This window comes from Pipra filicauda, unplaced genomic scaffold (genome assembly GCF_003945595.2).
Source record: "Pipra filicauda isolate LSUMZ 115617 unplaced genomic scaffold, ASM394559v2 scaffold126_size2276778_pilon, whole genome shotgun sequence".
Classification (NCBI taxonomy): domain Eukaryota; kingdom Metazoa; phylum Chordata; class Aves; order Passeriformes; family Pipridae; genus Pipra; species Pipra filicauda.
Window position 1 is genome coordinate 2175983 of NW_024103729.1, and position 27785 is coordinate 2203767.

Below are 27785 nucleotides of genomic sequence, written 5' to 3' on the forward strand. Positions count from 1 at the left end.
ATACCTTGCTGTACTCCAGTGATACACACTGCTTTGGCTGCTGTATTAAAAGAAAACTAAACAAAAAACAACACACCTTTTCTTACATAAGGGTTTTCTTGCGCTTCCTGGCACAATTTATTTCCAGCCTTTTTTGTGTTTGTCATCTGTAAACTGAAACTCTTCAGTTTCAGCTGTAAAATCACTTAAAATAGAATAAACAAACTGTGGAAAGACTATTTCAATAATACGTTCGTATTGTGCAAATAGCTGTGAACCTGCGATGTAGCTGTGTTAGTGTTTTAGTTGGAGCTGGGAATGTTCTTTTGAAACAAATCAGTCATCCTAACCTGCTGTGCTTTGGCTAACATCGTGGAATGGTCTTGGAGCACTTGAACTAGAATCTTTTTGGATGAAACTGAACTGAAAGTTATGCTCTATAAGAGCAGTTCGTGTATTCTGGTCACTTGGGGTTTTAGTCTGGTTTACTTTGAAGTAGAAATCATTGAAATGCAAAGATAGTGGACATTTATCCTTAATGGGAACTATCTTGCTTTACAGATTTTCTTCTGTTCATCTGTACTACTTGTAGTTGTACAAACAGTATGAGATTTTATTCAGCCACTTTATTAGATCCACGTGCTTCTTAAAAAAACCCAACAAACAACAGATCGATACACAAAGATGAAAAATGCCCAAACCTCACACAAAACAGAAAAACTACTATTGCAGAGTGAATTAGACAGTAATGTGAGTCTGTAGGGGATTGTTGCTTCATGCCTAAAATTAGCCACCAAGTTTGTAAGCAAACTTAAGGGCCACACCTTCTGAAGTGTTGGAGGTTATTTCACTTTGGTCATAGATATGCAATCATAGCCCTTCGAGCAAGGACAGGTTTTGATACTGTCTGAACTTGTGTACTTGATTGCACTTCTCCTTTGTATAAATAGCTTTCTAAATGCTGGAAGTGCAACAGCTTTTTTTCTTAAGGCTTTTGTGTGGCTGAGCTGCATGAATTTTCAAAATACAAATTAAGTGACAAAAATTTGGAGAGTTTGTGCAGTTTGGCACTCATAAATTCAGACTTAGATGTGACGTCCAGTAATCTAAGGTGAGTAATATCTCTTTTATACTCTGACTGGAGTGAATGGGATAGACTTCAGTTGAGAGAGGTGTTAAAAAGGAGAGAGGCAGGAGAATGACAGTGCTGCCAAGCTGAAGTGCTAATGTGTGTCCTTCTATAGTCTTTTGACACTTTTACAGATTTAAGGTCTTTTAACAAAAGTTTTAAAAAATTGAACTTGCTGAGCAACTACTGTCCACTTGCATGAAGACTTTGGAAATTCTGAACTTTTGTATGGTCTATTCTAAATGCAGAATCTCCCTCCCGTGACATCTAATATTGACGGATTGGCTTAACCTGGAAGGAACAATGCAAACCCATTTTCCTCTAGACGGGGCTTGTTTCATGTCACTGTAACATCAATACTTGCAGTCAAAATGAGTGGGGAAAGCCTGTAATGGTTTTCTGCTAGAGATTTACAGGCAGTTTCACATTCAGCTCAGGAACTTGATAGGAGCTTCAAGTGTTTGATTTTTTAGAGATGTATTTGTTTAAAAATATGAACAATGATACTTGGCTTACAGACAGCATAGAAAGATAGATGCTTTATTTCCAATTTGTGCTGCAACAATGGTGTGTGCTTTTCTCTAAATAAGAAAGAGCTGTGTGTTTGACTAGAGATTAATATAAACTGGTGAACTGGTGGAGTGTTGTTCCTCCCATGTGTGCATGTAACCATACTGGCCTTGGTGAAGTTGGACTAATGTGGTTCTTCACTTTCTGTTATCAGTAGTGATGCTGAAATAACTCTGTGCTTTGGATTGCTTTCAGCTCTTGTAGGTATTGTAGTTCTTACTGGCTTTACTACCAGTTTGAGAAGTATTTAGTGTTATCCTCCTAATTTAGAATTACTGTTACAATGGCACCTTCATAATTGTACACCCCATACCCTCGTCTGAAGTATCTTTCCCAGCACTTTCCACTGAAGGATGTCTCTGCAGGTTTGTAGGGAAGCAGTAATGATACTGAAGTTTCCCTTTGCAGCAGTAAACCCAAGAGGAATGGGAAGCAGATGCCCTAACCTGAGCTTTCGAACTTTCTTCGTAGGGGCAGGAGAAGGGGGTGGAAGGTACTTACTGGCACTCTGTTAACTGTGTATCTACATTGTTACCATGTGTGTTGAAGAATTGTGCCCTTGTGGTTTAGCTCCCGGTGATGCTGTAGTATTTACTTGGAATGGGAGCGATTTGGAAGCGGTATTGTGAGGCACACAATAAGATCTTTTCTGGAAGTGGTGCAGTTGACTGTTCCTTTCAGTTGTGATCAGTGTTGCACTATACTGGTATGGAGTAATGGAAGTAGTCTTATATACTGGAACTTTTTATTAATGCTGCAAACATTGTTAGTATTTTATTAGTGGCATTAATTGCCAGTGCTTTTCTTTTAACCTGCATATTGTTAGCCTTATGAAATCTTTAGGAACAGCAGTATTTAAGTAGGATATCAATTTGACATAAATGACTACTATGCTGTTGAGTTGTGTATGAAAGTAGGATACTTCATAAACAAATTTTAATTATTTTTGAAATATAATACATACATGTTCGTGTGCATATGGGATTGAAGGCTAAATGATAGATGAGGTCCTCGTTGGCTGCATGTAGGATGTTGTTATAAGCAAACTGCTTTTGTCAGTTATACTGCTTTTGTTCTGAACAGGATTGTTTTTGGACCAGTTTTGGTAATATGTTAAACTGTTAAAAACTTACCTGCGACCTGTGAAAAACTAAATTTAATGTTTGTGTTGGTGTGGAAGACAGGTGGAGTATTTCTGAGGAAAGCAAATAGGTGTTTTTCCATAGCTTTTTCATCTGTGCTGCTGCTTTTTTTTTAGTCTCATTTTTGACAGAAGTAAGAGTGGTTAGTTTTTGCAGACTTAATGTTTGGAAGCATTTAATAGCTCACTCTCAGCTGCTAAGAAAAATTACTTAGATGAAACACTTTGTTTATTAACTAACTTCAAAAGGTACTTTTTTTTTAATATGCACAGAGTAACTCTTTGAGAACAGGTTCTAGTTGGTTCTTTATTATGGTTTTGCTCAGGGCTGATGTTTTCCACCATATTGTTTATATAACACAGTGAGCTAAATGGTGGTTTGCTTGTCAACTTGTATGTGTGCTTCTCTAAACTTGAATGTCTGCCTGTGAATTACAATGTGTATCAGCAGACAGCTTTGCCCAGTTGAGTGAAGCCTCAGAGTGGTTTATGAAACTGTCTTTAAGTTGGGGGAGAGGTGGAAGGAAACAACACTTGAAGGTGCAGCAAGAGCTCAGTCTTTCTGGACCTGCCCCTGAGAGTGGAAAAGGACAAACACAAGCTCATAAATACTTACCTTGTCATTTTTTGTCATTAATAAGGAACTTAGGCTCTCAAAATACTTGTTGCTGGAATGTTGCTTTAAATGAAGATTCTTAATGAATGATACATTAATGGAAAAGACTAAAGAGCTTGTAATGGTAAGTTCCAAGTGGAAAGCCTTGGATTATGGACAAGAGTACAGGTAGTTTACAACCTTGAAAAGAATCGGCCTTCCAGCTGCTCACGGATCTTTCCTGGCCCTTGGTTGTTCTCCAACCACCACTCTCTGTGTCGAGCTTTACAGACTGTTATGCTTTTGTATGTAAGTTAACTTTTTTAAGGAGCCCTTAAACAAACTGTCACAACTTCAGTATAAATTGGGACTATGATACTTGCTGGTTGGTGTATGGTTCAAGTTCTTTTACCTTAATCCTGCAGACTCTCCAAGTTGTCAGGCTTCTTGCTATTGTATAGACCTTATAGAAGGGTAATTAATGTCATGTTCCTTTTAACTGACATGCTACTGCATGCACAGTTGTTATTGTCTTGTGTACCTTCTCTTTGGAACACGTGCAAGGTGAGTGATTAAACTCAGAGGGAGAAGTGAAAGCACAGTAGGTCTTTAAAAATGAAATAAAAAAAATTCCCATCAGTTTTAAACTCTCCATTTGTTGCATTTCTAGAGTAACTTTTCTGCTCAGTGTTTTTACTGATCGTTTCATGGATAAAGAAAAAGCCAATGCGAGTATTCTGCATGAGGCAGCATTCATCATCCCTAGAATATGGTTGTAGCTTTAGTAGTCCACATAAATTGGATGTTGTTATGAAACTGTATTTGTAAAACTTGTAGGAATCCAAAGGGTTTAAAGGTGAAAGGGGAGGAGCCTGAAACAAGTGGAAACTCTTCAGTGCATGTTTTACATGTATTGCTTTAGCAATATTTTAGTTGAAAAGATCTTCAATTATTATGTTCTGTGAATATCTAAAGCAAAACAAAAATCTTTAAGGGAAAATAACCTTTTAAAATACACTTCAGAATAAGTGAACTCTGATCAGTTTAGCTTACATAAAAAATGAGATTCCTGCCAAGTGTAAATTATGTAATAACGTCTGTTACTCCCATAATAAAAACACTTCAAGGGGAAAATTAAATTTCACGCCTTAATCTTTTGTTGGGAAAAGGAAAATCCAAACACTGAGGATTGGGTGAAATATTCCCAAGTTTACCTTGATGGAGTTTGCTGTTGTGACCTAGAGATCTAACTATTTTGTGTCACTTGCTTTTGATAGTAAAAATTACTTCTTATAGTATTACTCAAGTATGGAGAAGATGCTGCTAATTTAATCTTTGCAGACTGTCATGCTCTTCCAAAGGTGAGCATGTTATTATCATCTGGGTGGTTGGACTTGGTACTTGTTTTCTACGTGTTGAAGTCCTGAAGAGGGTAGTGAAGCTTTCTGGTTAGTAGTAAAATTAGCTTTGCTTTCGCTACTGGATTTCTGGCATTTGGCTGGAAAAAACTTTTTGAAAGCTTGTGGAACTCTACTACTTCCACTTAGTCTGTTGGCCTAAATTTTGTGATGTTTGGGGTCATGGGTTGGAGCAGGACACTTAAATTGGAAGTCAACATTCCTCCCCTTACACCGTAGCACTGCAGAGCTCAACTCAAAGGAGTAGATAGCTGAGGTTAATAACATATAAACATATAATCAAGAGTTCTTCACCTTTGAAACATGACTTCTTTCAGCGTTAATACTAGACTAGTTTGAGGTTTCATAAAGGTTGGTGGTGCTTGATGGTTCTCTATAGGTATGAAATGTGCAGTGGAGTTTTCCTGGTGGCAGCGGAGTCAAAAGTGTGTTCTCTCCAGGGAAGTGCAAGTGAGATGTCCCTTGCCTCAGCAATTATTTATACTGTCCTGTTCTAAATGCTGATGAGCTCTTTTCTGAGTCTTGCAGATGGTAATTCCAAGTGGTTTTGAAGCTAAATGTGGAATATGTGAAGATGTAACTTAAGTCTTAAATTTTATCCATGGTATAGTATTATCTTTGTCCTTCAGTCAGAGCTCATACAATGAACCAATTTTTGCATACAGCTGAAGGCTGCTTGGAAGGCCTCTTGTAGCTTATCTGTGTGAAACTCATTCCTATCTCTGACATCACAGGTTTCCTGTCTCATCTGACTGCCTTCATTGGTAGCATGTGTTTCTTCATTCTTCTTTCCTCTTCATTCCTTAGCTGTTACCACACAGCTCTCAATCCTCTGAACTGGTGGATCTGCAGCCAGAAAATAACTGGTAGGGTTGAGATTTCCTACCAAGTGAAACTGGCTGCATTCCTATTCTGAGCACTTGATTTTTTTTTAAACTGAAGAACAAAGATACAAACTCATAACTGTATAAAGACTTAATGCATGGAATCTCGAGGTAGATGAGTATATATCTATTTTTGAGAAGAGATCTTTGACAGGTGCTCTAGTCATGTGCCTTACTGTGCTAACTTAATGTTTAAGTGAATAATTCAGTAATCTTGCAGATCAGAAAAATTTGAATTTATCTGCACAGCTCAGGAGTTAGATGATGTTTTATTCATTTTAAATGACTAAATAATTGCGTGCCTTACAAAACAGTTACTGGTAGTGATTTGTAACTGCAACAGGTGATTCTTTTGAAATGCTGCTTTAATATTGGGAGCTGATATGGAAAGGTTTGTAGCTGTAAATGAATATTTGTAAATGGCCCAAAAATAAACAATAATTCCACCTACAGGTCTGTATCTGTATCTTGGAATCCTGATAGCTTTCTGTTTTGACTTTCTGCTGACAGGTCACATTTAGGGCAGGCAAAACATAAGGCACATAGCCCTCCTGAGAGTAGAAAATCTATTTCAAAGACACCCAAAGTGCAGTCTAATACTACTTCTGAGCAGTCCAAGGGACACTTTTCTAAAAGGTAATTGCGCTTCATGTTCATATGTTAACCAGTGTTATCTGCACTTCACAACTGTGTATAATGTGTTGAGTTATACAGAGTTCTTATACTACATATGACTAATAGATTTGAACTAATCTAGGTGTTGCATTCACTGGATATATTTCAGTGTTTCAAATTCTGTTTCTGTTTTGTTTTTCTAATTCACCAACTAAGAGCATTCCATCAGTGATGGGGAGGAAACGATTTCTGCATAACTAGTCCTGGAATACTTGCAAGGTCTTTCTCCCATTCTTCTGCTTCATTTTGGGGGAAGATTGCCCAAGGAGTTTGGAGCAATGTCCAATATGAATTGAAACATGCAATAATCTAAAGTATGCCTGTGTTCAGAGTAATCATCTTGGTATTGCTTTGTCTGCTCTTCATATGCTTCTGCTATTTACACACTGGAACAGTTTTCTATCATGTAGAAGAGAATTTTGCCATTTCTGTGTGTGATTCACTACCTCAATTTCAAGATTGATGAGAAACTATCCTTTCATTAAGAGCCTTTCTTGAACTAGAATCCAGTTATGACTAGTTATGCATTACTGAACACTCCTTACTCTCTTGTGGAACTTACATTCTCAAACATTCAGATAACACCTTCATGGCTTGATTTTTTTTTTTGTTTGTTTTTTTAAATCAGTTTGTAGCAATATACATAAAAAAGTAAAATCAATTCAAGTTATAACTTCCTCTTTAGAAGGCAGTGTACTGTGCTTTTATTTTGCAATTTGTTTAGTTTTTATGCTAGCAAGTATGTGCAATATGATTGTTCTCATACCAGCATGTTGTGGCATTGTTTTTGTTTGTTTCAATGTTAACCTAATCAACAGTTTCTTACGTGCAGTTTCCTTTATTAGAGAATGATGACATTTATCATGCAAAACTGTTACAACTGTGAGGTTTCCTGAGTTCAGCACTAATGCTGTTCCTGCTTACTTCTACAGAGGCTGTAGTTCATCTGCTGTTTTAATACCACAACAAGAAGATCCAGAGAGAGTCAATACTTCAGAAAAGCAAAAAACGGGGCAAGTGCCTAAGAAAGACAATTCTCGAGGAGTTAAACGCAGTGCTAGTCCAGATTACAGGAGGACCAATTCTCCCAGCTCTGCTAAAAAACCCAAAGCACTTCAACACACTGAAACTTCCTCGGAAACCAACAAGCCACATACTAAGTCTAAGAGAAGACACTCAGACCAAGAACAGCCCAAGTCTACACAATTGCCATCAACAAGCAAGGCTCACACCAGAAAGGGTGGAGCTGCTGGTAGCTCCCGAAGTCAGAAAAGGAAAAGGACAGAGAATCTGTCTTGTATAAAGAGTGGGTCATCAGTTGAATCAACTGGCGCTGAAGAGAAGTCAGCAAAAGTCTCCAAGCTGGCTTCAAAATCGGTGACCTCAGCCAAAGCTGGGTGTAACACCATCACCGATTCTTCTTCTTCAGCTTCCACCTCCTCCTCCTCTTCTGCTGTTGCCTCTGCTTCTTCTGCTGTTCCTCAGGGTGCCAGAGTGAAACAGGGAAAGGACCAGAGTAAGGCTAGACGTTCCCGTTCTGCATCTAGCCCCAGTCCAAGAAGGAGTAGCAGGGACAAAGAACCGAGTAAAACAGGTGGCTCTTCAAAGTTTGACTGGGCTGCTCGATTCAGCCCGAAAGTCAGTCTGCCCAAAACAAAACTGTCTCTACCAGGCTCTTCCAAGTCGGAGACATCAAAACCTGGACCTTCAGGACTACAGGCTAAGCTAGCAAGTAAGTTGTTCTTTTGTGGAAGAATAAGCACATGTGTTTTAAAATCAAGTCTTCTAAACAAATACTTCTGTTTTCAAGCTTCTTGGGATCTTCCTAGTAACTTTTAGTGTGTTCTGCTGAGTTTTTAAGTAAAACTGTGACTGAAACAATTTACAGCTAAAGCAGATGATTTTAGAGCAGTCAGCATTCTGTAAATTTAAGTTGCTTCTCTGTCTTTCAAATTGATTTTAAAAATAAAATATATGCAAAATAATTGAATGTTGTGATGGGGACATATACATTATAAAACACTCGATTATATTCTTCTTGTCAGATTTTTTTTCCTCGTTTTCTTAAGCCTTCTGTCCCAAAGTGGGAACGATAACTGCTGGAAAACAAGTACATTGTATGTGGTTTCTTCTTTCAAACCTACCTTCCTAATTTTTCATTGCTGTGAGACTCTCTGATGTTACTTTAAGAACAGTAATCTTGTAAACCTGGTGTACCTAGTGCTGGGGCTGTTAGTCACTTTATCTTTTAGGTTCTCACAAAGTATGTCTTCTTTTTGGTGCTGGATTTGAATAGCGGGTACCATTGTTGGACATGGTCTCTAACAAATACAGGCTGTTTCCAAGCAGAGCACCTGCTTGCTATAGATATGCTTGTAGCTCTGCTGTCTTGAGCAATTTTTTTTTTAAATGCATTATGCTGCCTTCGTGTGCTGAATGATTTATTTACAGCATGTATTCTCTAAAATGTAAGAAGTTGGATTCCTAAGCTTGCTTACAAAGTTCCTTTACAAAGGAATTGTGTGCATGAACCCATAGATTGTTGTGCATGGTCACAAGTAGCCTGTCCCAGCTGGGGCACATCTGTAGCTAATACTAATGCAGGAAATAGGTGGAATAAACAACAGCAACTGATTGTCTTCCTGTATAATCAACATGGGTCAATTAAATCTAACAGGTATGTTTTGGATAACTTGCATGACTGGAGTATTGATTCTGGAATGACCTAACCTAAGGGGTGAAGAATGGCATTGGGGAAGTGGAGAGGACTTACTTGCTTTACAGCAAAGTTTGGGGTTTTTTTCTACCTGCTTCCTGGTTCAAGAATTTACTGGGTGATGAATTCCAGAGTCAAAACTCTGAATTTGCACAGGGTGGAATGAGGGAGAAGTGAGGAGGAGTCAGGCAACGACAGGAACGGCCAACAAGTTCTTGGTGAAGTCAGGCTACAGGCAGCTTTTTAGAAATGGAAAAAAAAGCAACGGGGGACAAGAGAGAATTTACCTCCAACAAGTGAACAACAAGAAGGTGAAGGCAGAGAATAATTCATGTGATAAGTTACAAAACTTCAGCAAAGAGTGAGAAGGGGAAGGGGGAAATGGCACAGTGTAAGGGGCGGGGTGGAGTGTGTGTTCAGGAGCTTGAAAAACAGTGTTGAGAATGAGCCTAAACTGTCTTCACAAAGGGCTCTACTGAGAAAGCCAGTTTGGCTTAACTTTCAGGTCATGGAAGAGCTAAAGTTATCTTTTGGAAAAAGCTAAACTTCAGTTCAACTAAAATGTTCAAGTCTATGTGACAAAACCAAGTTGGTGTGGATTGTAGAGGTGTGTGTGTAAGTATAAAATGTCACTGGTAAGGGGCACAAAGCACGGTGAGAGATGTTTCTAGAAGCAGTAGAGGATCAGGTTATTTTATGTAGAGGGCATCCTAGTTTGAGGTAGGGGAAAAGTGCTAACAGGTGATACTAGGAAGTCTAAAATGTCTAATGCCTCTTTATTTTACCATAGATTACAGCAAAACTTATTCCAATAAATATAATTAATCACTAAATATCACTAAGAGTAAGAGCTCAACTTAGAAGTGTTAAACTATGATACTTTCAGATAGTCTCAGTCTTTCAAATAGTGCTCTTTGACAACAGGTTGAAATGATCTTGGAAGCAATAGTAGGGATTGTTAGCTTAGCCCTTTTTTAAAAACAAGCTTGTGTGACAGCTTCAAAATATTGGGACGAATTTGAAGTATTTTAACAAAATACACATTTTGGATAATGCTGAGAAGTGTCATGAAAATATGAAGACAATAAACCACGGGTTGGTTTTTAAGAAAGACTGGATAAGTTCAAATTTATTTTCTGTAGCAGGCCAGTAGTCTTAGAGGATAAGGGAGCAGAAGCAGATGATGTCTTGCACAAATATTAACACCCTAGAGCTTTCTAAAGCAGTAAGGCAAACAGTGATCTTGATGAAATTGGGGTGTACACTGTCTGCCTGGAAACATGTCCTTAGAAGTCATAGTAATCCTGTGTAGAAACTGAAAGCTTAAACTCAGTAGGCTTGTATAGGTGTATACTATGAAACACATACTTGAAGAAGATGGAACTAGGACTTACAGAACTAGTGGGAGATAAGCAAAAAGCCAAACATTCTAGAATGAAAAGTGGGAGGAGAGGGGAGATTATTCAGGCTAACGTAAAGTCATAGAGTGGTTTGGGTTGAAGGGATCTTAAAGGTCATCTCATTCCAACCCCCCTGCCACAGCAAGGCCACCTTCCAGGTTGCTCAAAGCCCCATCCAGTCAGCCATGGCTATATAAAGGCAATGCTGTTCCCTTCTGGGTGTTGCAGTTCAGGAAGTACAGGAAGTATTATTAGATGTTGTGATCTTAAAGGGAAAACCAAGAAGAGCTGATCTGGCTTACTCTGCTGAAGACAAGAACGAGGAGAAACATGGTTGCCATCTTTGCAGAAGGTTTTCACATGGTGGAGGAGAATACGCTGAGGTTTCTTGTCCAGTCCTCACTGGATAATTAATAGGTTTTAAATCCAGCCAAGGTGACTTTCAGAGTGTTAGCTACACAGCATTCTCTGTAACTGAGCAGTGACATCACTGAATAACAGCTATGCAATATGTTGGAATAATAAAAACAGACTAGACTAAAGTTTTTCTCATCTATTTGAGTAGCTGAATATTTCTTCATGGGGGAGCAAAAGAGGAAGAAAACAAGTTTCTCATTTTGCTCTCTTGATTTGACTATTTTCACATCCCTTTCAATCCGTATATGTTGTAGGGGCTTTTTAAATATTGCAAATTGGGTCGTCTTCCTGCTTATGTAACAATATAAAAACAGTAATTATGTTTCCATTATTAGGGAAATCTTTGCTGTCCTTTGTGTAGTGTCTTGTGGCCCTTAAGTAGGAGGAAGCTGGAAACTGTGGCTGGGACAGTGCTGAGTGCAGGGTAACATAGAGTAGCTGTCCCTGACTGAGAAATCTCTACCTAATGCTGTCAGATTTGGCTAGAGGGATTGTTGGGATACACTGAAAAGCCACATGAACATAAACACAGAGTGTGAATAGAGTAGAACTCCTGGCTTTGAGGGATTTGACAGAGCTGAGGAGAACAGAGTCTGAAAATAGCTCTGAATTAGTTTATTTGGGATTGTGGGTGACAGTGCTGGCTTGGGTGATGGTTGTTGGAGCCTTGGGGTTGTGGATTTGGGATTGAGGAAGTAAGATGGCTGGCTTGGAGATAATTGCTGTAATTGTGGTGATGGGCTGTGAGGGACCATAATCAAGAGCTGAGGGTGTCTGGGTTGGTCCTGAGGGAGGGTAATAATGGAATATTAGAATGACAGGAGGCTGTCTTACCTTCCACTGCCACAGCTCCTTCACCCTCTCTCAGTGAGGAGAGCAGACCAGCACAGGAGCCAATCTTAAATCTAAACTTCCAATCTTAACCAGTAAATCTCTCCTGATTACCTTTCTGAACTGCAAAGAAAGGGTTTTCTGGGTTATGAACGTGAAAGCTTGACAAACTTTGTTTTGACTTGGGTGATACACTGACTCAAGTGATCGCAGTACAGCTTCATTCAGAACTTGTTTCTTTCACACAACAAAATATGCCTTTAAAAGAAGTGCTGACCAGGAAACAGACTTAAATGTGAAGTTGTTAAGATTTTTCTAGTTTGATTTCTGTTAGGCTGTGCTATTTCAGGTTTAGCCTGTTTGAGTCTATTTTCCTTCTGACTCATAAACATGAGTGTTTGGCATGCAAATAGGATGATGTCAGGGCACAAGCAATATATGCCTCTTAGTTTTGAAGTTTTGGCAGGTATTGAATGTGAACTGCTTAAATGTAATTTTCTTTTCGTTTATTGAAAGTCCATGTCTGTTCATAACTTGTACTGAAACAGATCTCCTGATGATTTTTCCTTGGCTGAGGGAATTGGGTTAGAGATCACTTAGGTAAACTTGACACCCCCAAATCCTCCATGGGCCCCCGGTGGGATGTACCTACAGGTGCTGAGGGAGCAGGCAGATGTTACTGCTGAGCCACTCTCCATCTTCTTTGAAAGATCACGGAGAACAGCAGAGGTACCTGAGGACTGGAGGAAAGCCGATGTCACTTCAGTCTTCAATAAGGGCAAGAAGGAGGACCCAGGAAAACCATAGGCTGGTCACCCTCACCTCTGGAAAGATGATGGAACAGCTCGTGCTGCATGTCATCTCTAAGCATATGAAGGAAAAGCTTATCGTAGTAGTCACCAAGGGGAAATAATGCTTGGCCAGTCTGATAGTCTTCTATGATGGCTGGGTAGATGAGGGGAGAGCAGTGGATGTTGTCTGCCTTGACTTCAGCGAGGCTTTGGACACTGTCTCCCATAACATCTTCATAGGTAGCACAGGAAGAGTGGGTAAGATGAGTGACAGTGAACTGGACTGAGAACTGACTGAATGGCAGAGTTCAGAGGGTTGTGATCAGAGACACCATGTCCAGTTGGAGGCCTGTAGCTCACAGCATTCCACAGGGATCAGTACAGGGTCCAGTCCTGTTCTACTTGTTTATCAGTGACCTGGATGAAGTGTCAGAATGCACCCTCAGCAAGTTTGGAGAAGATACAAAAGAGAGGAGTGACTGACACAGCAGAAGGCTGTGCTGCCATTCAGTGAAACCTGGAGAGTTGGATGGTGAGAAACCAGCTGAAGTTCAGCAAAGGCAAGTGTAGGATCCTGCACCTGGGGAGATACAACCCCAGGCACCAGTGCATGTTGGGGGCTGATCTACTGGAAAGCAGCTCTGTGGAGAAGGAGCTGGGGGTCCTGGTGGACAAGCTGTCCACGAGCTGGCGGTGTTGTGCCATTGTGATCAAGAAGGCCCATGGTGTCCTGGGGTGCATTAGGAAGAGCATTGTCAGCACATCAAGAGAGGTGATCCTGCCCCTCTACTCTGCCTTCATGAGGCCTCACTTGGAGTGCCGTGTCCAGTTCTGGGCTCCCCAGTTCAAGAAAGACAAGGAACTACTGGGAAAGGTTCAGTGGAGGGCTACGAAGATGATTAGAAGACTGAAGCATCTCATGAGGAAAGGCTGAGAGAGCTGCACCTGTTTAGCCTGGAGAAGAGATGACTTATCAATGCGTGGCTCTATATAATACAGAAATAGTGCTGAATAAATAACTTCTGGAGATGAACATAAATCTATTCCTCTGAAATCCCTTGCTGTCTGTGGCAATATGACTGATGCTTTCCTTCATCAGGCAGTCACAGGGCATCTCTAATCTCATTTTTCTTAATGCTGGTTGTGCCCTATTTGCCAGTGAAGGCTTGCAACTTTTAGCCTCCTGCAAGTCCTCTAGACACAGGACTAACTTTCAGTTGGGAGGCTGTGTTGGCCATCCCAAATTCTGATGACAGTGCAAGTGAAATGAAGAAGGTTTAGTCTGAAGAAATTAAGTCTTGAAGTTTTGGTATTGGGAAGACTCAGGGAATTTGCAGAAGATGCAGGTGGTAAGATTGACTTAAGAAGCCTTTGTAAACAATGAACTTTAAGGGTAGAGAATGGCAGTGAACAGCAGGGAGAGACGATCTGGAATGTCTTTCTTTGCTTCCTTTGTAGCCTTAGAAATTAATAGGGGGAGGATGAAGCTCAAATGTGCCCTGGTAGATGCATCAGACATAGAGAACTAAAGACTTGGGAAAAGAAACATGCACAAAGATCTGACAAGTAGAACATTCTTGAGCAGCAAGAGAAAATGCACTCAACTCTTCCAAGAGCTTGGGCTGGGATGTATTCTGCAGCTCACCCACCAAATGGTAACCAGGTAACTACCTTCTCTACAACTGAGGTAATTATTGAGGTAATTCAGTTTAAAGAGATGGCTCAGCTAATTTAATGTCTCTTAGTGAAAAGGGACAACCCATTTTATAGCTTCTTTGCTCTACTATGGTGTCTGCTCATCCGACCCTTGTAAAGCAAGCTCAGCTTGCCAAACTGGCAGAATACCAAAAGAAGAAAATGTGTGTCAGGTGTGCACTTTGTACATCTTGGGACTGATTTGGGGACAATAAGACATGGGTGAGTGTGCCATACTGTTAAAAAACAGCAAGTTGTTAAGCTAGCTCTGCTGCTTTGTGAAACCTTTGCCCTTAGCAGAAATCCTGTTCTGATCCATTAAGTCAGTCTTATGTCACTTACAGTGAATGTGTGGTGTGTCATTGGTGGCCTGTTACTAAGCTAATAAGGTACCTGATGTTAAAGTCTGACTGCTTGAAAATGATGACCCACAAATTTGCAGTAATAAATGGTGAGCTACCATAAAGGATGAAAATGTGAATTTTTTCCCAGTGAACTCTACTGTAACAAGATGATTGATTTATTCTTTTAAATGTAAAGCAAAGGTACATTTCACTTAGAATTTTACTGTAGAGTTACAGGGTTTAAGTAGCCTACTTTTCCATGTGTTCCATATGTTACATATGGAAAAGTATACCTCTGAACCCAGAGGGGTAAACATGTTTTGCCTGTGGAGTAGTACAGTGCTATACCTAGTGCCAGTTAAAGCATGCATTCTCTGGTGTGAAATACAACCAGCTTTGAGGGAAGTTCTGCTGTACCTTTGGACTTCTGCTACTTGAGAAACTTAGCTACGACACGGGATCCTGCTGCAACTGTTTCAAGTGATTTTTGTCTTGTATCTCTGTGACACTTTTCTTTCTCTTGTCACCCCTCATAAGTATCTCACTATATGTACCTAGTGTTGGAGTAATTGTGTATTTCTACTGTAGCAACTTCAACTTATTTTTGGTTTCAAAGCTTATGTAGTAAGCATGCCACTGCTTCTTGAACACTTGAAAAAACTACATATTTTGTTCTATATGTACAAACCATCTGAAAATTCAAGTGGCTGGCCTGCTTCAGTTCAGTGCTTGGTGGCTTTTAAATACAATACCCTGTTGTGTTCTTAAGGTTGCCATATTTCTTGGGTTGGTAAGCCAAGTGTGTGGTGAATCTGTGAATATCAGGTTAACCTTCATGTGCATGGAACTTACCTGCACACAGATTGTGTTCCCAGTCAGATACACCGTAGTGTTTGAAAGGACACACTGTTGGCCGGGTCAGTAGTAGCTTTTCAGATCAGTTTACCTTTTCTGTTAAATATCTAGTCAGAAGCTGCATAGTTATTACATCCCTCAGTACCACAACTTTGCATCCCTAGGATGTTTTAGGATTAAGGAAGTAGACAGGAGCCAGTTTGATAAGTACTGAACTCAAACACATTGCATGTTTAAAGGTGTTTTATTTCTGCTTGGTTGCCAGAAGGGGGAGCAGTGATCTAACCTCCTCATCTCTTCAAAATTATTTACATCTCTTCTAGTAATAGTATGTCTGAACTTAATGTTATAAATTTCTCTTTTATTTTATTGACTTATTGTAGAGGTAAGAGGGGCACTGCAGTGTCAAATTGAGCCTGATAAAGATTTTTAATTTTGACATTTAAATTATCAGTTTTCCAGTTTGGAAGCTGCTATGGGATATTTCAACCTGATAATAAGCTTGCTGAGAATGTTGTGTCGCGTGGGTTTTTTGTGTGCTTAAGATTTACCTGGCTCTGTGGTGGGATGTCATCAGAACAATGGCTTTGTAACCTAGAGCAAATTAGTATCAACTGGGTCATTTTCAACAGTACAAATACTTGTAAATTAAAAACTTGAACTCCATTTCCAAAGCCTTGAGGATATGCTTGATTATTTTCATCAAAGGAGGCCTCATGACAGAGGGGCTGGAGGGGTGTAGTTGAAATAGGAACGCAAATAATACACATGATAGACCTCAGCACTGGCAGTGCTTGACTCCAGGAGGGGAGCGTGGTTTTGATTTAATACAGTTATTTTAAAGCCAGACTAATGTGAATAAAACTGACCAAAAATTGAGATCACAACCACCACTGCCCTCCCTCCCCAAATTGTAATTTCTTTTCCTTTTTAAGACTAAAGCATTTTCTTGTGTTTGGACATCAACATGTGGAAATAATCAACTTGTATCCCATAATTTGTTACCTATTTAGCGTAAGAAAGACTTAGAAGCTCTTTTGTAACCGTAGTATGTATTTTAGGAAAAGATACCTACATAACAACTTGGAGTTTAGTGTTACTTAGCTTAAAATAATAAGTAAAAGTAAATGCCTGAACTTTTCTTTTACTGGTCTAGCAGTTCAGTGCAAGGTGACTAAAAGCTGAGGTGGGCTTAGTGTGGTTCTTATGTAGAAGCTTTTCTTCTGCGTGGAGGTTTCCCGTACAGGAAAATTTCTTTGTAGAACTGCTGTGTATTTAAAGACTGATTTCCTCTCAATTCTTTACATATTGCATAGGTCTAAGAAAATCTACAAAGAAGCGCAGTGAATCACCACCTGCTGAGCTCCCCAGTTTGCGGCGGAGCACACGGCAAAAGACCACGGGCTCCTGTGCTAGCACCAGGTAGAACTTCAGCAAACCAATTTCTGCAGTGAATTGATGTTGATGTCACTTGCATGCATGAAAACTGGCCTTGTCTATCTCCTACTTGGCTGTTGTAAAAGTAGCTGTAGCTTTGATGGCTCTGTACACCAGTGTCATGGATAGAACAAAGGATTGGTCACCAGCAGACTTCCAGTATGTCCCTCATCTCTGGAGGTGGAGGGAAAGAAACACCCAAAATCAGTGTCACAAACTTAAGTAATCCTGTCCTTAGGGAGGTTTTTTTTAAAAAGATACTTAACACAGAGAATGAGAGAGAGTGCTGAACTATTGTCCATCATGACTAGTAAAATAGATGCTTGTTTTGAAAAATGAGACTTCATGGTACCACATAGCAGTCTGTTTTAATAGTGTGCACTGTTAAGCTGACTCAGCTTGTCAGCAGCTTCATCTGAACAATACTACATTTAAGTGCTTAGTATACTTCCTAATGCAGAGGAAAATTAGCCCTGAATTAGTTATTTTAAACAGCTGGTAGATTAAGTGGGAGGGGAGAGTTAATGTGTCCTGTGGTGCAAAAAACTTTTGTAGCTGTATAGATTCTGGAACTAGACCTAGGAAGCCTGAACAAGTTTTATTTTTGTTCTTATGCCTAGACTGTGTTTAGTAGTTCCAGCAATACTTTTTTTTCCCTCTTCCACACCATAAAAAAACCCCACTTCTGAAGCCTCGGTTCTGTTGTCAAGTGAGCATTTCAATTTGTCTGTTTACTTCGTAGGCATATGTATTTGTAGTGATGATGACAGTAGTGTTTAAAACAGCAGATTTAAATAGGCTCATCCCCTCAAACTTATTCTGGCACTGAAAACCATGTTGAGCATCGGAGTCCTCTTTCAGTAGTTCAGAACTTCCTTTAAAGATGGTTACTCTTATTATTGGGCTTCTCAAATGTGTACATGATTTGTAACTAACAGTCACTTTAATCTTGCTCATTTTTACTGTTGTATTTTAGTGTAGACTGCCTTGTCTCGAAGGGTATAATGTAAGGACCTGGCTGTAATCCATTAGTGTAAACGGATCACTGCATGGTGTGGGGCAAGGAGGGCAAAGAAGGGTTGGATAATTTTGTGACGATTGATTCTTCAACAAATTATTAGTTTGTGTAGTGTTGTGGTAGTGATCTGCATAGATGTTATACAGTCTTGAGTAGACTTACACTAATGAATCCCTTGTCATAGTTCGTAAGGTCTGAAACTTTGTTTTTTGAACCTTTAGTCGGCGAGGCTCTGGCCTGGGCAAAAGAGGAGCAGCTGAAGCTCGCCGACAGGAGAAGATGGCTGATCCTGACAACAACCAGGATGGAGTTAACTCTTCAGCTGCGCGAACAGATGAGCCTCCCCAGGGAGCTGCAGGTAAGAAGAAATTCCAACTAAAGCATTTTTAGCATAATAATGATGATATAATAATAATAATGATATAGACTTCTTTGCATTTGAAAATAATTAAATGGTTCTGAGTAAGCTCATAAATTATTATGGAAGGTTTTTGAGTGAGAGGGATCTTCTCTTTTGCGTTTGGTTTCTTGGCTGTCTGATACATGGGTCAATTATGCTTTCTTGTAGTTTCCAAACTATATTCAATAAACCAGACTTTAGTTTTCAAGCTTCTCTCTCTTTTAAAAAAAGTAACTTCAGCTGATGCTACATAAATTACTACCAACTGAAAAGACACTGAATGCTTTAGAATACAGAAGGCATCGTGTACCTGTAAAAGCTCTGTTGAAATTACTCATAAATATTCTACAGGTTTTCTGTTGAAATTGCAAGCATGTCTGTACTGGAGAAATTTATAACTAAGTTAAATATTATTACTTGCACAGTCCTATTAAATGATAATTTTATCATCTGGTCCTAATCAGTAGTGAGTTCAAAGGTGCTTTCCAGTAATTATGCTGAATGGTAGAAAATATTAAATGTTCTATGCTTAAAGCCAGCCACATCAGTACTGAAAGTTAAAATTAATGAAAACCTAAGTGCAGTGTAATACTCAATTAAGAAAAGCATAAATTTATTAAGGATACTGGTAAATCTATCTGAAATGTAATTTGTGGATCTAGCTGTACTTTTTCATTATGTTGTGTGGATTTAGCCACTCTCTTCAGCTTTTGGAAAGTACTAGACCTGTAGACTGGTCTGCTTTGAAAGGGAAGTTGTACAGAAGTTGGCTGGTGGCAATGTTAGATGCAGAGCACACTTTTGATGGCAGAGGCTTTTTTCATGTGAATTTTGTAGCTTTAAAGGCACTGTAACTTGCGTTAATCTCTATTTTGTTTCTTTAGCTTCTAGTTCTGTTGCTGGAGCTGTAGGTATGACAACTTCTGGAGAAAGTGAGTCAGATGATTCTGAGATGGGAAGACTACAAGGTATAAAAGTTGTTATTAATTTACCTCTGTTTGCAGCCTATAAATAGCCATACTTACACGAATTCTGTATTACATGTAGTGGGAAGGCTGTATTTTGTTTCACTGTCTGCGAATGTGTTGCTTTGCTTACAGTAATTCTGAAGTATGGAGTTACAAGCCTTAATATACTAAAGATGCAAGAATTTGGAAGTAATGTCTGGAGGGGATGGCATATTCATTTACATGGTGTATAATACACTACTACTGATGATTTTCTGGGAGGAGGTGGAGGTAGAGAACTGAGAACTCAGTCCCAAGTGTGTAAGCTCAAATATCAAAATAATCTTTGCAAGCATGTTTTCAGTTCACAGGCCAGGTTAAGCCTATTGTACTCTGCCTGCTTCTGGATAACATTTTTTTTTTTTTTGTGCTTGTCATTGATACCCATGTTGCTATAAGCTTTGACCAAACAAAATCTGAATGTTCTTAAAATGCTTGCTTTTGTGCTTGGGCTAAAGGACTCCGGTCTCTCACAACCCAGGAGTACAAACAGGTATAAACTCAGTTTGCATGTCCTGCAATTGGACTAATGATTTTGCTGCTACATTGCAGGGAGACCTGAGATTATGATCTCCCTTGCAAATGAGAGGTTTTGGTTAATCTGGGTATTTAATGTGAAGTGAGTGCTGTGTCAGTACCAGTTCACTAGCTTGTAGTTCTCAGTAAGCACAGGTATGCATTAGGAATATAGAGCTAAGTTGGTTTTCACTATTAATGATTATTTTATCAATCAGCAGTAGTCATGATTGCTACAATAAAAATCAGAATCTGCCAGTTAGTTTAGTTTAAGTAACACTACTGTAAAGTGTTTAAAATCAATCAAAAAAGAAACCCGCTAATAGCTAGCAGAGTTCTTCCCTTTCCTGCACATCAGCAGATAAACATATGAACCTGTTTTTCAGTGTCATTTTTTTTCAGATTAGTAGTGACATGCAGTTTCTGAAAATGTGAAGATAACCTTAACCTATTTTATGTAGTTTGAGTTCAGATTTGAAATTACAGCCTGGTATATCTGCTATTGTAGCTCTAGACTTTCAACAGTTTAACAGACCAGATTTCTTCTGTGAAATGCATAACTCTGGACACTCAGCGGGTGACTTCTTAAAGGGCCTTAATGCTCTGATACTTACAGAAATGAGTTACTTATCCTCCAGAGGTCATCTTTTCGGTGTTTTTTTTGGAAATCAAGGTAGCTGCAGTCATCTAATTCTAATTCTTCTTTCTTAAAATATCAAAATTCTAGCAATCTTAAATGATAACATCATGGAATTTAAGCTTTTAAAAATATTCGTAGAAGCTTTGACAATGGCTGTTATCCTCTGTTTGCTTTTAGCTCTATTAGAGGCTAGGGGTCTTCCTCCTCACCTGTTTGGCCCTCTTGGTCCTCGGATGTCGCAGCTCTTCCACAGGACAATTGGAAGTGGAGCTAGTAAGCAAAGTTTGTCTAATTTGACTTAATTCTTTCCACTTCCAGACTAGTAGAATTCAGCCACTAGTAAATCTAATATTTGTATTAGCTTCATAGTTTAATATTTTACGTGTTGGAGACTTGTATGTCATGATAGTGCTAGACCACCGGTCAAAAATATTAATTTACTTGTCTTCTTTTAAGGAAGAGAAATCTGCTTTAGCTGTATTTCTTTTCTTTTCTTTTTTTGGGGGCATCTTAATGTTCCATTCTAGGTGGGGAAGGGAGGGTTCTTGCCTTTTCACCCCTTCCTTATCTTTTTCTTTTGCATGATGGGCTGCTTAACAAAAGACCTCTCCAACCCCCTTGGGTTTTTTGCTAGCTTGAAACAAGTGCTTAAGCTAGCTTTAAAACTACCTGTAGATGTCAGTTCTAAGTTATGCTGGTTTTAGTTTCAGAAGTGTCTTAAGTTTCAGACAGAAATAATTCCCTTCAGATGGTGTGTCAGTGAGAACGTGGGTCCTTAGGTTTGTTCCCCCAGGTCTGCATTGTGCAGCTGGATGAGATGTGTACCTTCTAGTCTAAGTCTGTTTGGCTTCCCAGGAGAGCCAGAGGCAGCCTGTTACACTGCATGCCAAGGAGAGGATGGGGTCTCACGTGCTGGATGATCTGGGAGGGTGTTGAAAAGTCCTTTGCTTTACAAAGGTGGGGTGGGTGGTGTGGGTTCTGGCACCTGCTGTAGGTTGGCAAGATGGCTGTGAGGAGCAGTGTGGCGGACTCCCTGTGCTGACCAGTCTGCACTGGAAAGACAGCCAAGAGAGATTTTGTCTCCCTTTCCTATCCTACCTTTTTATGACAGGGAAAGGAAGTGAAACTACAAATACAGAGGAAAACAAACTATCTCTGGTCTTCCGCTCTGGCAGAAGTATAGCATAACAGTTCCCTTGAACACTTATGTTTTCTAATATCTTCTTTCCTAATTTTTTTTTCTGGACAACTAGGTTCTAAAGCCCAACAGCTTTTACAAGGTCTCCAAGCCACTGATGAAAGTCAGCAACTACAGGCAGTGATTGAGATGTGCCAGCTGTTGGTCATGGGAAATGAAGAAACATTAGGAGGATTTCCAGTCAAGAGTGTTGTACCAGCTTTGGTAAAGATTTAGTCTCATGTTTCTATTAGAGGATATAATATTTCATTCAATATCTTGCTTAATTTTTTTAATTTATATTATATAGACTTCCTTGTATTTATGCATATGTTTATCACATTATGTGGTTTTGAGGGCAAGTTTTGGGAAATTGTGGTAGTCCTGTTAATTCTTTAATAGCTCAAGCTTAGGTAGGTTCTTTTGAAACTTACCCACAGTCAAAGTCCCGAGTCAAGCTACAGTAGTGATTTGTACCCTTTTTACGATGATACCTAGATAATTTTTTCTAAACTAACAATACTTTTTTTTTTTTTAAAAAACAGATAACGCTGCTGCAGATGGAGCACAACTTTGACATTGTAAGTCATCTGTAATATTTCAGAAACTTTTGAAATGCAAAAATACGTCATCTGAACTTAAAACCAAACATTTGTTTATTTAATAGATGAATCATGCATGCCGAGCCTTAACATACATGATGGAAGCACTTCCCAGATCATCTGCTGTAGTGGTAGATGCAATTCCTGTCTTCTTGGAAAAGGTAAAATGAAATCAAAACAGTGATAAAATAGTACGAAGGGATTTTAACTTCTGTTTTAACTTTAAAAAATACCATTAAGATAACAGCTTCTTTTCACTGCTTACAAGATAACACATAATGCACGAGAGTCTTTTAAAACCACATTTAATTTTTGTTCCCACCGTCGCTGAGTGGTGCAGTCTGATCCACTGAGAGCTTTTCGTCAGGTTGATGTTGCAGACGTGCTGTGTAATTGAGCTGTTGTCTCCTGGAGTAGCTTCGGAGCCGAGATAACCTAAACTGGCAGGCTTGGTTCCATCTGGCTTCATTAGCATGTGTGTCTTAGTAGAGACTGTCTGTCCGAGTGTTGATGAAGGTGATTACTTTTACTGATTGGTTTAGAAATTGGTCTACAAGCTTTTTTGTTTCCTTGTAGCTGCAAGTTATCCAGTGCATTGATGTGGCAGAGCAGGCGCTCACAGCCCTGGAGATGTTGTCCCGCAGGCACAGCAAAGCCATTCTGCAGGCAGTAAGTGACAAAAACTGCCCTCTTACCTCTACCATTTCCACATCTTGGTGATCTTCTGTGAAGGTGAAATAAGAAAACAACTTTCTGTGACTTCAACAGCACTGAAAGTGAAAATGTTTGTTTTGTTATAGGGTGGGCTGGCAGACTGTTTGCTGTATCTGGAATTCTTCAGTATAAATGCACAGAGGAATGCACTAGCTATCGCTGCCAACTGCTGCCAGAGTATAACACCTGATGAGTTTCACTTTGTGGCAGACTCTTTGCCACTGCTTACACAAAGGTTAACCCATCAGGTAAGAAGCTATTAAAAAACGGAAAGTTCTAATTTTTAAGTGAAAGTAGTATAAAGTTGCCTCCAGATACCTAGTTCTTTATTGTGTATTATTTGCCTTTGCAATGTGATAATTGTCTTTAAGTTTCTGTACTATCAAGTTGCAATATCCTAATGTGCATATGGGCTTTTTGTTCTTTGTAAGCATGCTGTAAGGATTTGTGACATTATATAAAATGAGGTAAATAAGGTAATTAAACTTAGAACATGAATAATAGTGGGTTTGTAGTCCTTGTAAGAACTACAAGGACATCAGAAAGAGGAAATCTAGTAGTATTACTGTTGTTTTTTTTTTCCTTAACAAATGTCTTGCAAGGTTCTCTCCCACTTTTAACTCAGAACAGCTTCAGTTTCAGTTTTTGTGTCCTTTTTCACTGCTTTCACTTTTTGGGAGGGCTTATGGCTTTTAAAAAAAGTTCCTATTCTTGCACAATAGTTTGAAGTGATAAATCCTAAATCATGGGCTCCTAAATGCTACCTATCCTGCCAAGTTGTTGTGTTCATAAATGAGCACCTACAAAAGAGATTTCTGATCTGCTTGGCTGGCAGATCCCTATTATAAAGATGAAAAATGAGAGGTATATTGTTTGTTAACAAATAAACTTAATGGAAACTTTCAGGCAATGGTTTTGTGTGTTCTTGTACTGTTCTTAATTTTGCAAACATCATCTTGCTGAAAGACTATTTGAATCTTTGAAGCAGCCTCACAGAGTCAGTTGTCAGCTTTAGATTGTACTTTAGAAGCAGGAAGCACCATTCTTAGCAATAGTAGGGATAGGTACTGATTCCTGCTCTCTGAAGAGAAGCTACAACCCCAAAAAGTAAGATTTCAAGAAATTTGGAGGTGGAAATTTTCTGGAAAAGAATCTTGAGTTTGCTTTTAACAATAGTTACATCGGATAGTTGTCTAGTCCTAGCTACCCTGCAAGGTCAGCTGGAGCAGATTGTCCAGGAGCATGTCCAGCTGATTTTTTTGTTTGTTCAAAATATCTCCAAGGGTGGAGACTCAGTCTCTCTGGGTAACCTGCTCTGGTGTTCAGCATTTGCTGTGCTGGTTGTGCTGCATGATATAAAAAATGGGCCCCATGTATTCTATAGAACAGTAGCCTTCGCTCCTGCTTATTATCGATATCTTCTGTTACTTGGCTTTGTAGCTCCTTTCCCTTTTGTTTCCTCCTTGCAGAATCCAAAAAGAATATTATAGATCCATGTATTTATCTTTAAAGGTCACTAATGGTATTAGTGTTGCAAGTGTGGGGTGTTTCCCAGGGAATATGCAGGAGCACAGTCATATCAGAGGTCAGTTTAGAATGTATCAATTAATTTAAAATTGAGAGCTATGATGTTCTGTAAAATATGATTCAACTGGCCTTTTTGGAGATATTTTATGAATGTCTGGAAATGACAGGATGATCTAATGCAAGTTAATGTATTTCAATTCAAACAAATACTTAACTTTTTTTTTATAACAGGATAAAAAGTCTGTTGAAAGCACTTGTCTCTGTTTTGCACGGCTAGTGGACAACTTCCAGCATGAGGAGGTAACGGTGTGGATGGGGGTGGATTTTTGTTTCTTACTTCCCTCCCTCTATTTCTCTTGAGGGCTTACCTCTCAAAGACTAATGTTTCCCATTTTGCTGTTCCCTCCTGAAGAACTTGCTGCAGCAGGTTGCTTCCAAGGACTTGTTAACAAATATCCAGCAACTCTTGGTTGTGACGCCTCCAATCCTGAGCTCAGGAATGTTCATCATGGTGGTGCGCATGTTCTCCCTGATGTGCTCCAATTGCCCTACACTTGCAGTCCAGCTCATGAAGCAAAGTGAGTTCTTACTCTTTCATATTCTAGGGGACCTGTTCAAGTTAATGCCTACAGTCAATATGGGCCTCTCTGTACTTGATTATATAAATATTATGTTCTTTCAATTGTTCTCTCTCTTACTGTGCTTCCCCTGAGATATAGTTCAGTTGAACTTGTTGAAAGCTTTTATTCAGAGGGTTTTTTCTGCCCTTTCCTATCTAGTTGTTGTCACTGGAGTGCTTACCTAATTTTGAGTCTGTATTAGCTGCACAAATTACTCTCATTCCAACACAAATTGAATAATTCTTTTTATGGTCTACACAATATGGGGGGACCATGTGATTTAAGTACTTTTTCTAAGGTAAAACATTAACAAAGTAGGTGCTCTACAGCTGTCTTAGTCGTCACTTGTTTTCCTTGTTTCATCCATAAATTTTGACTTGTCACTTAATCTGCCCTGTATGTTTCCCTGTTTTCTTCTGTGTGCTGTATATTGAGTGACACTTCTCCCCTAGAAGTCCATTAGAGATAAAAACCCCAAACCAAGAAAACCACAAACCCCAGAGCTGAGAACAAACATGTTTCTTACACTGTTCAAAGAGATGGCTTTTGTCTTACTGTCTACTCTCTTTGCTTTGGGCAGTAACTGTGTAGTTTCCAACAGGAAATGGAGTCCATATTCTGATACAGGCAATTTCATGAATAATAATTTTTATAGATATTGCAGAAACTCTTCACTTCCTTCTTTGTGGAGCCTCAAATGGGAGTTGTCAAGAACAAATTGACCTTGTTCCACGCAGTCCTCAAGAACTTTATGAGCTTACTTCTCTTATCTGGTAAGTTTTGCAGTCCTAGGTTTTGGGTCTGGTTGGTATGTTGAAATCCCTAACTTCGCTAAAATGAAGGCAAACAGTTTTCAGCTTAGATGGACTTGATTGTATATTTCTAGTAAAATACTGTTTTAATGTTCTTTACAGTGAACTGATGCCTTGCCTGCCAAAAGAGGGAATCTTTGCTGTTGATACTATGCTAAAGAAAGGAAATGCACAAAATACAGATGGTGCAATATGGCAATGGCGAGATGACAGGGGTCTCTGGCATCCCTATAACAGGATTGATAGTCGAATAATAGAGGTAGTAATTCCACACATTTGTGTGGTGATGCTTTTAAAATACGCGTGCGGTTGTACAGGGAATTGAGTGCTTTCTTTACGTCTTTGAGAATACCACTCTTGATCTTTCTGAGTAAGAAACACAAGTTTGCTCAAACATCCTGCTGTAGTATTGCACTATTTTGGTATTCTGTCATCCCAAATCACTTAATTGCTTAATCACTGTTCTTACTGTATTTCTGTCAGTCACTGCTTTTCCTACTGTGTTACCCCCTCCTCACCTTTCATATAGTTTCTGTTTGTTAGGGATTTCTTAACTTTGAACTCTTCCTTGGTTTTAGGCAGCTCATCAGGTTGGTGAGGATGAGATCAGCCTGTCTACACTTGGGCGTGTCTATACTATTGACTTTAACTCTATGCAGCAAATAAATGAGGATACTGGAACAGCACGTGCCATTCAGCGAAAACCAAACCCCTTAGCCAATACAAACACTAGTAAGTACAGCTCAGAAAAACCTGGTGTCTCTACCTATGGCTAATTTGTGCTGGATTGTGCAGCACTTTACTACTTAACTAATAAATTCATGGCTTTTTCGCACGTAAACTCTTCCTGGGAACTGAGAATGTATTGAACTGGGAGGGAGCTGGGGGTGTTCCTGGCTTAGGAACTTGTGAAACAGTTTTGTTCATACAGCTTTTTTGTTTAACAAAGACTCTGTGAGGGCTCTTACTGTTGTACAGAAATACGAAAGAAAGCTAAAGAAAAAAAGAATGAACTCTTTTTAAAAGAGGAGGCTTTGTACCTACATTCTTGCCATGATTTTGACTTCTGGTTCTTAAATTATATCTTTTCAATTTAAGAGCTGAATTAAATCAGCTTTTATGGAAGAAAGGAAGCATCAGAGCAGAGGTGCAAAGAACTAAACAGTGTTTGGTTGCACACTTTCTCACAGGTGGACATTCAGAATTGAAGAAGGATGATGCTCGAGCACAGTTAATGAAAGAGGACCCAGAACTGGCAAAATCCTTTATCAAAACATTGTTTGGTGTTCTTTATGAAGTATATAGTTCTTCAGCTGGACCTGCTGTTAGACACAAGTGCCTTAGAGCAATTCTTAGGATAATTTATTTTGCTGATGCTGAACTTCTGAAGGATGTTCTGAAAAACCATGCTGTTTCAAGGTGGGTTCATTAACTCTTGTGAATGAAATTAATTTTAAGCTTAAAACTAAAACTTGTGATTACTTTTTTTGAATCATCTTTTTTTAGGGGAAAATGATACTTTTAAAGTCTCATGTATTTTTCCAAAAGCTGAGGCTGCCAGCTCTGCAGGAATTTTTTTGCAATATAGATTTTGCAGTAGTTGCCAACACTGGGCATTCTTACTAGAAACTTAGATTATTAATACCCACAACCATAGGTAATGTCTAATATTACCCTTTATTGGTTTTTTGATTTCTAAAACTTGCCTATGAACTTCTCTAAGGGCAAGATAACTTTTGAGGTAATACAGTGTGAGCAGTAATAGACAGTTGTGGCATTCAGTTGGTAAGTTTTATTCGTGAAGCCTCTCCTACATGTTGTGCCTAAAGTCAGGGAGCTGGATAAAAGGATACAGTCAGAAAATAAACTGAATAG

General features: G+C 39.1%; 1 protein-coding gene across 7 annotated transcripts in view; it reads left to right on the forward strand.

Moving 5' to 3' along the window:
• TRIP12 (thyroid hormone receptor interactor 12) overlaps nt 1–27785 on the forward strand; it is an 80433-nt gene that overhangs the window by 29727 nt on the left and 22921 nt on the right. For 5 of the 7 annotated variants that reach the window (XM_039389882.1, XM_039389863.1, XM_027739145.2 and 2 more), the window contains 17 exons: nt 6227–6352; nt 7324–8123; nt 16757–16862; nt 18117–18253; nt 19180–19263; nt 20636–20731; nt 21712–21860; nt 22181–22216; nt 22303–22398; nt 22814–22906; nt 23038–23199; nt 24710–24778; nt 24891–25056; nt 25754–25871; nt 26013–26169; nt 26489–26642; nt 27101–27329. In XM_039389882.1, coding sequence (XP_039245816.1) covers nt 6227–6352; nt 7324–8123; nt 16757–16862; nt 18117–18253; nt 19180–19263; nt 20636–20731; nt 21712–21860; nt 22181–22216; nt 22303–22398; nt 22814–22906; nt 23038–23199; nt 24710–24778; nt 24891–25056; nt 25754–25871; nt 26013–26169; nt 26489–26642; nt 27101–27329 — 2778 coding nt within the window. The remainder of the gene's footprint in view (nt 1–6226; nt 6353–7323; nt 8124–16756; nt 16863–18116; nt 18254–19179; nt 19264–20635; nt 20732–21711; nt 21861–22180; nt 22217–22302; nt 22399–22813; nt 22907–23037; nt 23200–24709; nt 24779–24890; nt 25057–25753; nt 25872–26012; nt 26170–26488; nt 26643–27100; nt 27330–27785) is intronic. The other 2 variants (XM_027739203.2, XM_027739213.2) reach the window with 1 other exon arrangement.